We start from the raw sequence: 11216 nt of genomic DNA, 5'->3' as shown, positions 1-11216 counted from the left end.
TCAGGAATGGGATGGAACAGTTGAGGATGGGATGGTACCATTTGGAATAGATAGAACAGGTGAGGATGGGATGGCAAGGTCAGGAATGGGATGTCACAGGCGGGGAGGGGGTGGCAGGGGCAGAGCAGGGTCCGGGACAGCGGCACTGCCGGTCCCACCCGTGTCCCCAAATCCGTCCCGGGGGCGGGCACGGGGTCCATGGGGGCGTGGCCAGTCCTGGCCCCGCCCCTCGCCCCCATCCCCACCCCACGGCTCGCGAGCGGCCCCGCCCCGCGGCGCGAGCCCCCCCCAGCCCCGCCCCTCCGGGGCACTTCCGGCGGAAGCGGGGGGCTCCTTCCCTTTCCGGGCGCGGGCCCCGGGCGGAGCGGCGGGACGGGCGCGGGCCATGGCGGAGCTGGCGCAGGGGCAGAGCCAGAGCGCGGCGCCCGTGGGAATCAAGCCCGAGGGTTTCGTGGACGCTCTACACCGGGCCCGGCAGGTGAGGTGCCGGCCGGCGGGCCGGGGGCGGGCGGGAGGAGGCTGCGGGGCGCCGCTAGGCCGCGGAGCGGAGGCGGGGCAGGGCCGCGGCACTGCTGCCCCTCTGCCGGGAGACCGGAGCCTCGAGTCTATGCCCTCAGGAGGCGGCGGAGCTCTGACAGTCTCGGCCGTGGTTGATGACAGAGCAGCAGCGCTGCTGTGCGGGAGGGGGCGGCCCGCAGCCGTCTGGGTGGGTGTGAGCTGGTGCTGATTCGTGTTTCAGACGGGCCTTGTGCGTGGGCTGAGCGATAGATCGGCAGCGAAGCTGGGGAAGGGTCTGGTGTGTGTGTTCTATGAAGAGCGGCTGAAGGAGCTGGGCTATTCAGCCTGGAGAAGAGGAGGCTCAGGGGGGACTTTATCACAATGTCCAAGTACCTGAAAGGAGGTTGTAGCCAGGTGGGGTCGGACTCGTTTCCCAGGCAACCAGCGATATTAGGATAAGAGCACTCAGTCTTGAACTGTGCCAGGGGAGGTTTAGGTGGGACATTGTGAGGAATTTATTCACAGAAGGGGTGATTAGACATTGGAATGGGCTGCCCAGAGAGATGGTGGAGTCCCCATCCATGGAGGTGTTTAAGGGAACACTGAATGTGGCATTGAATGTCTGATTGACAAGGTGGCGATCAGTTACAGGTTGGACTCGATGTCCTCAGAGATCCTCTCCAAGCTGATTGATTCAGCGAGTACAAACCTTGGCAGAGCAGGGGCTTGGCATTCCCTCCAGGGAGAGAGGGAGGGGCGAGCGCAGTGCTCCCCAGAGGAATCAATGAACTTACACAGTGCTAAGATGGGAAGTTTCAGTGAAAGTGCCCAGACCTGCAGGAATCAACGCCCTCACCTTCACTACAGGAAGTTCCAAGTGTCTGTGTGCTCCTCAGTTTATGGAAAGTGGCTGCAGAACAAGAAGCTGCTGCTCACAGCACGGATAGTGTGGCTCTTCTTCACATCTCCTGTTCCACGCCTGTCACAGGTGTTTGTTGCATCTCTGGACAGGTTGCACTTATGCTTAGTAACTGCACATTAAAGAGCTGTAACACACCTGAGTGCCAGGACCAGAGTCCAGGGTGCTCAAGGACCCTGACTTTATTCTCTCCAGTTTTACAGGTCAGGTGGAATAAATCCCCTTTTGTTGCCCAGACTTTGTCATTTCACTGACAAACTTCTGAGGAAGCTAAGCTGGACCCTAAGACCTCTCAGGTGCTCTCTGTAATGGAACTGAGGTGCTCTCCCCTCCCTCTCAGCTCACCTGGGAATCAGTGTGGCAGCTAGTCCATGTTCTGTCTGCAATGACCTGCACAGGCACCTGGTGGTGTAGATCCACACCCTGCACCTCCCAGGACTCCAGGAGCTGCTCTGGGGCCATTGATTTCCTCTCAGTACAGGTTGGTGGGGTGTGAGCTGCCCCAGGGTGAGCCAGGCCATGCGTCTTTCAGTCACTGTGGAAATACTGTGTCCTTGAAATGTGATGTCTGAGCACCCAGGCAAGGTTATGTGCTTGATGCAGTTAAATTGAGAGGTGCTGCAGCTGCGTTTGTCTTGACATGGTTATGTCAAGATATGTCATGACATATCTTATTGAAGGCCTCTCATTGCAAAAGTATCTTATATAAATATCTGATAATGCTACCACCTGTTAGCAGTTGAATAACCTGTTCATGTAAAATAAAATAATTCTTTGCTGTTGAGGTGCAGCTTGTTGAAATTATTTTGTGGGTGTTTCAAGTCCAGAAGAGGCCATGGAGTTGTTCATGTGTCTGGAACAGCTGCCCTGTGGAGCCAGACTGAGAGAGCTGGGGCTGTTCATCCTGGAGAAGAGAAGGTAGAATGGGTACATCACAGCATCTTCTGGGATCTGAAGGGGCTACAGGGAAGCTGGAGAGGGACTGGACTCTCTGTCAGGAACTGTAGTGATAGGACAAGGGACAATGGGTTCAAACTAAAAGAGAGGACATTGAGGTTAGATATTAGGAAAAAATTCTTGCCTTTAGGGGTCATAAGGCCCTGGCACAGGTAGCCCTGAGAAGCTGTGGCTGCCCCATCCCTGGAAGTGTCCAAGGCCAGGTTGGATGAGGCTTGGAGCAACCTGGGATAGTGGAAGGTGTTCCTGCCCATGGCAGGGGTTGGAACTGGATGATCTTTGAGGTCCCTTCCACCTCAAACCCTTCTGTGTTGAATGTGCAGCTGTGTGTAGCACTCGTGATCACTAAGAGGTTAAAGTGTGATGCCTCAGAGGATCCTGGGCTCAAACACAGCTCTAACTGCAAATGGATCTGAACTGGAGCTGCCTGACTGCTGTCATCATGTTTGTAGGGGAAATCTGCGAGGCCCCAGCCCATGTATGAGGGAGATAGAATAATAAATAGTAAATAAATCTGGGCTGTGGTCACTTACTTGATTTTGTTGTTCTTAATTTCATTATACTTGGTGCAATTATTCTGTACGTGCTGGGTTTCCATGAGCCTAAAACTTGAGTTATTCTGAACTGGAAGATTCCAGCAGCAGCCTTCTGGCTGTCTCTCACCCTGGAAACAAGTGCACTGGGAGCTGTGGGCTCTGCACGTGTTTGTGAGAGAGCAGTGTCCTACATTTTTGTGCAGTGAGTTGTTTGCTGCCTGTTGAATATGATTTTTTCCCATTAGTGTCTGGAATAAAAAGTGCTGTTGGAGGGCTAAATATTTCCTTCCCCTGTGAAAGTACATGATTTAATCAAGTTCTGTAGGGGCTGGGTAAGAGAGCAGGTGGTCTTCTCTTGCACAGAACTAAATTGTCACTAGTTACTGCCAAATGTTACTGAAAATGCTCTTCATTGCTCAGGTGATGGATGTTTCCTTCACCACCCAAGCAATCTGTGGTGGAACTTCCTGGCTGAGAACTAGGGGAAAATGAAAAGGCAGCTACACCTGATATTTCTCTAGAGGTGATGGCAGAGCATTCACCAAGAGTGTTTGGTGTTGTATTTGCCTGAGCTGTACTGATCAGGTACAGCTTTTGGTTTTGGTGTTTTTGGAGTATTCCTTTTGCTCTAAAGGAATGAGGGAGCAGAGGAAAAAAAAATTCAGCCATAGTTCTTACTTTATAGGTTGGTCATCCCTGGATTGATGTTTTAATCTTTCAAGGTTTTGTGTCACACATAAGACAAGTAATCAAATTTACTAAATTCAGATCTCATGAGAGCCATAATATTACAATCAGGCTGTGGAATACAGTGCTTGGTTCTGAATATCTAAACAGGGACATAACTTCAGGACAAGGAAGACTTCCCTGAGTAAAGGAAAGTAGCCACATTCCTCAGAGCCACTGGGATGTGAGATGATTATAGTAATATAAAATAGAAACCTGGAATATATTTGAAAGAAATTACTTTACATTGCTTTCAGTATTTGTGCTGGACTTGCCTGGATTTTTTGTGGACTCTGAAATAGTTGGGATTTATGAATAATTACTTTTTCCAGGCAGTGCTGGACTTCGAGCTGTTCTGTCCTGCATCTTCTCAAGTGGATTGGTGGCTCTTAGTTGGGGACTTATCTGTCCAATTGCTCCCAGGAAGGGTGTTTTTTCTATGGCATTTTGGGGTGCGTGTGAGAGGGAGAGGATGTTTGTTCCCCTTTTGAATAGTGGGGTTGGAAAATAAGCAGAGCTGCTTGTACTTCGGACTAAAATTAATTTCTCTCAGACTGTTCTTAAGTTTTGTTCTTATGGACCAAACAGTGTCTTGCTGGATGTTCTGGGAATGGTCTGGAGGGGAAAGGCTGAGGCTTGGTGAGCCTGTGATGTGCCATCCTGGTACCTCAGAAATGGGGAATATCCTGAGACTGAGTCACCAGGCTGTGTATTTGAAATCCCTCTCTATGTCAGGCTCTAACTTCTAATTTCCGTGGTGATGGAAGCATCCTGGGCAAACTTTTCTTTACTCCCTTGCAGAGTCCTTTTTCCAGTCATCCTCAAATAAATTTAGGCTTTGCCAATTATTTTGGTATTTAGGAAAGCCACTTGTGACATGAAGCCTAAATGATTGTGGATGGTTTTATTGCTTGCTGCAGAGCTCTGGAGAAATGTCTGTTACCCCAACTCAAGTGCTCTGCTCAGTGAATGGGAGGAGCAGCACAAGGACCAGAATAGTCTGAAGGGTCAGATGACAGTGCCTTACTGTTTTTTTTATCCTGCTGATACCTAGAATTGGTGATTTTATCTGTTGCTGTTCTTTGCAGGGCACCATGGAGAGGTTTTTCCTAGAAGCTGTGCCTGTTCTCTTGGAAGTTGAATTCTGCAGATACTGGTGTTTGAGTGTGCCTAGCAAAGAAACTTCATATTTAGAAGTGGTTTTGTATTACTCTGTGTTTTGTATTGTCATTTTCTGGCTGTTAAATGTACAGTAGAACAGAAGTGCAAGGTATAGGAAAACCTGTATCTTCCACACAACTTCGTGGATTAATTTGTTGTTCTTGGCTTTACCAGTGCAATTAGTGGCTGGGGCTTGTGTTGTGTCCTTTAAAGTCTTTGTTGGAGAGCTTTATTTTGGGGAATTTAGGTGCAGAAACAGTGATGCTTTATCCCCAGTGCATTTCAGAGCTTGCTAAAATGGATGCATTGGGTTTAAGGGGGGTGGGAAGGAGGAAAAAAACCTAAGGCTGACATGGAGCAGGACAAAAGCTGTACATTTCTCAAGGTCATTGAGGCAGATAAGGGCTAGGTCTGCTTGCTTTTGCCATGTCCTAATTTTTGTGCTTACCTCCCTGCTGAACCTGTCATAAAAACTGAGCTTCCCATTTTAAGTTGAACATGAGATGTTAAAATGTATTTTAACTTCCACATGTACATTGAAAGCTCAGCTCTTAATTTTGCAGGGTGTATTTTCCTGCTGGGGAGAGGTGGCACCATTGTCTGTCTGTAATCCAGTGGGAGCTGGGAGGCTTTAGAGATAAGGGTACAAGTTTAAATAAAGGAGGAAAGCAGGGGGAAGGAAAATATCCTAAAAGCTGATAATGTCAAAATTGCTTTAACACTCTTGCTTTGCCCTTCACTTGGAGGATTCTGTGCCAGGGTGATTATTGTGTGCTCAGTATGAGCTGGGGTTCACAAAGCTCCCCTGAGTTAGGAGTAGACAGCTCCAGCTGGTGCCAGCAAGCTGGTCCTGAGCACCTTTGTACTTCAGGTTCCCTTCCTTCCCTAAGCCAGCTTCTGCTATCCACAGACTGTTTTTTTTCTTTTCCTGGAGTTTGTGGTGAGTGATTTCACTTCTTAAAGGATCATACATAACTTGTAAGTCATGATAAATAACTACTGACAGAGAGTTCCTGAAGGGGGTGTTAAAATCAAATGTCCCAAAATATGTCAGGACATGTTATACCTGGTACTGTTCCTTTTGGTCTACATTGTGGATTACTGTATGAAAGCTGTTAACACCTTGCGGCAAAATATATTCTAAAATTTATATTTCAGCAGTGAAGTAGTGAGAAAACATCTCTGCTCTTTGTATTTCATTAAAATTCTCTTCATCCCAAACTTAAGGGGAAAGGGCAAAGGGCTGATGCAGTACAACATTTAATAAAAACGTAAAGCATCACCTGGTCCTTCCTCCTGGAGAGGACAAGGTGTGTTAATGCTTTCAGAATCAGATTTCTGGGGACTTATTGGAGATGTTGATGTACCAAGTGCTTGTCATGAAGGCTTCACTACAGGATTGCAGCTGGTCCCAGAGGAAGATTTTAATCTCTGGCTCTGGTATTTCTGACACAACAAAGTTACTGACTTTCCCAAAGGAGACAGGACAGAATGGACTATAAGGAGAAAATGGTCCAAACTTGGAGCCCTTTTCATGGAAGGCATTGAACAGAATGTTTCCTAGTCCCTTTCTAAAAGCAGTGCCCTCAGTCTTACAAGATTATTTCAAATAGCTTTTTTTCCAGTACCCTGTATCCTGGGCAGTTGTTTGTTCCACTGCAGCAGAAGATAGTGTCAACAACCAGAGTTACTGCAGATGTCTTTCTGTTGCAGTGAAATGCAAATTTTAGGAATCTCTAGATAGACTGGTCATTTAAAACATACCTGTGTAAAATGCTCTTTCATCTGCTCCTGTTGCTTTTTTTTCAGGTGAAATCCAGTAATAATGGAGTGAGATCAGTATCTTAGTAAAGATTTGATTCAATGATTTTCTTTTTCCTGGAAAAGGCAGCAAATGCTGTAGCATACACTTTATATTTGTTCTGTAATTACTTTGTTCTGTGTTTGCTTATGACAGCAAAACACTTTATGTAGGCAAGGGGAGCTGTGGGACTGCAGTTTCCCTGTCCCTGGGAGGGTGTTAACTGGTTTGCAGCACCCAGGGAATGCACCTGGGTGATTCTAGGGTGGGTTTCCACCAGTCAGCTCAGAGAGCAGCTGGAAGGGCTCGTGTTGTCAGCACCCACCTGTACAGCTGTCCCCCAAATGTCACTGGAGATCAGCTGAACTTTTCACTTGTATTAAGTGATGTTTAGGTGCGTGTCTCAGGTTATTTGCTTACCTTAGTCCCCTAACTGTGATGCCTGACTGTCTCCTCCTTCCTTTATTCACTCTTTCAAGGAGTGAATAAATTCCTTGTATCCTGGCTCAGCAGGGAATGGCAGTTTCCCCTCTGAAAGGGTTGGAAGCGGAGGCACAGGCAGCATTAGTTGTGTTTGTGCTGTATGGACCACTGCAGGAAATGGAAACTAGTTCTGGACTGATAGTTTGCCCACTGGCTTATTCCTCACACAGCAAACAAGAGTGATCCAGTGTCTTTGACAGGGAGTTCCCAAACCTGTCCTTGTGCTGTGTGTTTTTACTCTCTCCCTCTGCTCCCCCACAGATGTGTTAATGTGCATTTCTGTGTGTCTGGGTCTGCAGGGATGCAGGAGGAAGCACATGTCCTCCCACACAGCTCTGGTGGTGGCAGCTTCTCCAGGACAAAGCTGGTGGGTTAGCTTGAACCCTTCTCTTAGCAAGATTTAGCTTGTCAGCTATCGAGCAAATAAACCTAAATATAATGTTCCAGGGAGTAATTGTCTGCTCGTGATCAGGAAGAGGAACTGAGTGAATATGACCTTAATTAAGTAAATATTAAAAGCAAGCAGAGAACTGTTTGCTTTACAAATAAGGCACCTTGTTACAAATCCACCTATATAGTAAATACCTGAGAGAAGACTGGCCTGGGTTCAATGCTTTATTGGGAGAATGAGTGTTTAGTTGTGGTGGCTGAAACTTCAGCTATGCTGATAACGCTTTTATCCCATTTTTATAGATTGCTGCTAAAATTGGAGATATTCCTCACTTGAATAATTCTACAACACTTGTGGACCCGTCAGTCTATGGTTATGGAGTGCAGAAACGGCCCCTGGATGATGGAGGTAAGCTGGCTGTTGTTAGTCAGTCCTGTGGATGCAGCTCCTGAAATTCATCTATGGATGCAGTTGTCTGTTTTAAGGATGGAAAATGCAGCTTTCTGTGTATAGACATTTTATACAAGACACCCTGTGCTCTTTTCTCTTACCTAGACTGTACAGTATTCTTAGGCATTAGTATTAATGTGTTGCAATTCTTTGTTAGTTCATGACCTTTGGGAATTGGCAAACAAACTGTGTAATTTAAATCTTGGTCTATGGTAGTTGAGGGAGGAGGGAGGATTTGCATATTGGGCCTGTGCTGGTGCCCACGTGTAGAGCACTAGGTGTACACAGTACATGTTCTTCCCTGATGGCCCTTATTTTCTGAGAGCAGGTAGTGTGTAGGGACAGTATTACACATGTTCCTTTCCATCTGTGGAATAGTCACAGCCCAGGAGCTGAGTTGCTGTCAAGTTCTGTTTGCTTTGTACATGAATTCTAAGGAGAAAAGATATTTATGTAAGATGATGCAAGTTGGAATGAAACCTCCTGTATTAGCTTAGTTTTCTCCATTATTATTTGAGAATTCTAAAATCTCTGAAGAATTTGAAAGTGACCCCAGCCAAAGGATGGGTTATGGCATGGACCATAACTGGTAACTGTCAAAAATCAATGTTGTGTGAGTTGTTACAATTTTAAAATAAGCCATGAGTTTCTTATTTTTGGTGGGAACAACAAAAATGTTAGAACAAGAATTTGTTAGGATTTGTAAATCTAATGATATGCATTGTTACACATGTTTAAACTGTATTATCTGCTGCTGTATAGATGCAAAGAGCTCACCTTCTCTTGTGAAGAAATAAAAAGCATGGCTATGTCTTCATTTTTGCTATTTCCTCTGGTATATTTTCTGATGCTCATAGCCCTGCAGGGTGATTCTCTCCCCCATGGATATGTTCAGGAGTACTGAGGAGATAAGCCAAGCTGCAGCCTAGCACTTCATTTTGAAAAGAATTTTTTTCTGTCTGATACTGAAAGGCTGAAAATAACTGCACGTCTGCTCCTCAGTGTGAAAAAACGTGCTGGAGCATGGGGAGGAGTTTCTTTCACGTAGAGCCTCTGGCTTTCTAGCATTACTGTTTTCTGAACACATGCTACCACCCACTTCTGTTCTCTGCTCTTGGCTGTATTTGAGCAAGAGGTTGCTGCTGCTCCTTTGGTTTGGGGTTTCAGGAGAGAATGGATTGATCTAGGTGAGCCCCCATGCTTTGTATCTTGGACTGGAGCATCCTTTTGTTGAGAAGCCAGAGGTCTGGCATTGCTGGTGTGTGCTGGTTCTGCAGGGGAGGGTGCTGGGCTGTCACAGGCTGGGCAGTGTTGGGGAATGCTGAACAGCTCTGAGCTTGGTCTGAGTAGCTTAGGGACATGGCTGTGTGTGAAAAGGAATAAAAGTAGCCTTCTGGGAATCAGTCATTCACAACATTTGCCCTGCCTGTGTTTTTCATTGATTCATCAGGCTGAACTCAAGATCTGACCTCTTGACAAAATGGGTTTTAGGAACTCGTAACACGTGCAGTGGTCGTAGTGCTTTAGTGACAGGTTGGACTTTGTACTTCAGCTTGTTCTGATGGGCCCTAGAACTTGGTGAGCCTTGTTTGTGTTGACACAGACCATGTCAATACAGTGGCAGTCTGGGCTATAAAAGTGCATTACTGCTGGTTTCTTGTGCTGTGTAGATAACTCCATGGAGTGGATATTGTTCCTAGGAGAGCCACCCAGAGTGGCTGTTCCTGACTTGTGGATCAGCAGTTCTGCTCACCCTGTCCTCAGCACTGGACCTTGTCTGTAGCTGTTTAAAGTAGCTCCAATGCTGTGTTTGCCCTTGGGTTGTTCATATATATATGTATGTTGTCCATATATAACCTTGTCCAACTCCCCTCTCAAAAATCTGGTCTGTGACATCTTTGAGGAGAAATGACAGAATTAATATTTTGAAGGGCTGGAATGTAACAAAGAAGCAGGAATTGTCAGGGTAGGGATAAGGGTTGTAGCACTTCTTTCATCTTGGGTCATGTTAGGTTTTATTTCTAATGGTATTAGGAAGTCCTGTTCTGAGATGCAGCTGTGTGATGAATTTCCCCTCTACGTGTGGGATCCCCCTGTCCTGTTCTTTACCTGCAGCCTGGCAAAGCAACTCCTGAAGCTGTGGGTGCTTCTTGCTCTTTATCTCTTTGTGGTGTGATCCATATCTTAGTCTTGGGCTACCTGCTCTTGTTGCCACGTAATTCAATGTCTGTAATGCAGCTTTAGCTTTAAATATCTGGAAGATGGAAATTGCTTTTAAGAGGACATTTAAAGTAGGAAAGCACTTCCCATTTTGATGATTTTTCAGTTCTCTGTTAGCTGCAAACAAGGGGTGTTGGGATTGCATGCCCACACTTTTCTCTGTTTTCTGCTTGTCTGTGAACTGCAGTTTGGAGAGATTGTTGTCAAGAAGTGATTATGTTGTTACAGATGCTCTAGAAATGTTATAGTGCATTTTATCATGGATTTGGATGCATTCTGCTGCTCTGGATGGGTTGGAAACAAATCTGGTGGGAAATTTCCCCCTGTGTACTGCATACTCACAGCTGAGTGCACGTCTCACTGCTTCCTTATCCCCATGCAGCTCTTGAGAAATTACTGCTGTTCCTAATACTGCTGAAAAAATTTATCCAGAGGAAGCATTTAAGGTGACAGGAGACCTGTCTGTCTTTCAGGCCCAGTCTAATTCTTCCTGTCTGTTTCTGTAAACAGCTGCTGCTGCCTGATGCCAGCTGAGGAAGTGGTCTTAAGACAGGTGTCAGTGCATTAATCAAAACAAATTCAGCATTTCCAGGAAAAACAGATTTGTTGTCGTTTGGAAACCAGGATATGTGAGTGGTTTTTGCACTTCCCTTAACATAACCCTCATCTGAACTGAGGAGCAGGGGGATCAACCCTGGTAACCTGGCTCATGGGTGAGATGGAGATTGATTATTTCTCCTTTCCCTGGCTTTTTTTTTTCCCCCTTTCTGGGAATAATTTGAAAGTAATCCTGCAAGCAGCTGTAGTGCAGAGAAGAGATCAGGTTTATTTGTATTGCTCCTGGGAAGTCACAGCTGGCATTTCTGTGGCCACTTGCAGAGGTTAATGTTTCTCAGTGAAGGGGAGAACTAGGGACAGGTGAGTCTGAACTGCAGAGAGACCTGGTGGCTGCTGCTGAGGACAGACCCCAGCCCTCCTGTTAAGGGCCAACTGCTGTCCCTGGCCTCCATTCTAATTAAAAGGTCCATCTAATTATCAGCACAGATTAGTGAGTTTGTTTAATGCTCAATAACC

General features: G+C 46.2%; 1 protein-coding gene across 2 annotated transcripts in view; it reads left to right on the top strand.

Annotated features, from left to right (window-relative positions):
* The first annotated feature begins 384 nt into the window (after positions 1–384).
* Positions 385–11216, top strand: part of FUBP3 (far upstream element binding protein 3) — a 39566-nt gene continuing 28734 nt past the window's right edge. For both annotated transcript variants that reach the window (XM_062505586.1, XM_062505585.1), the window contains exons 1-2: positions 385–478; positions 7775–7880. In XM_062505586.1, the coding sequence (XP_062361570.1) occupies positions 386–478; positions 7775–7880 (199 nt within the window). In that variant the 5' untranslated portion in view covers position 385. The remainder of the gene's footprint in view (positions 479–7774; positions 7881–11216) is intronic.

This window comes from Cinclus cinclus, chromosome 19 (assembly GCF_963662255.1).
Source record: "Cinclus cinclus chromosome 19, bCinCin1.1, whole genome shotgun sequence".
Taxonomy (NCBI): Eukaryota; Metazoa; Chordata; class Aves; order Passeriformes; family Cinclidae; genus Cinclus; species Cinclus cinclus.
This window is presented reverse-complemented; position numbering and strand designations above follow the sequence as displayed.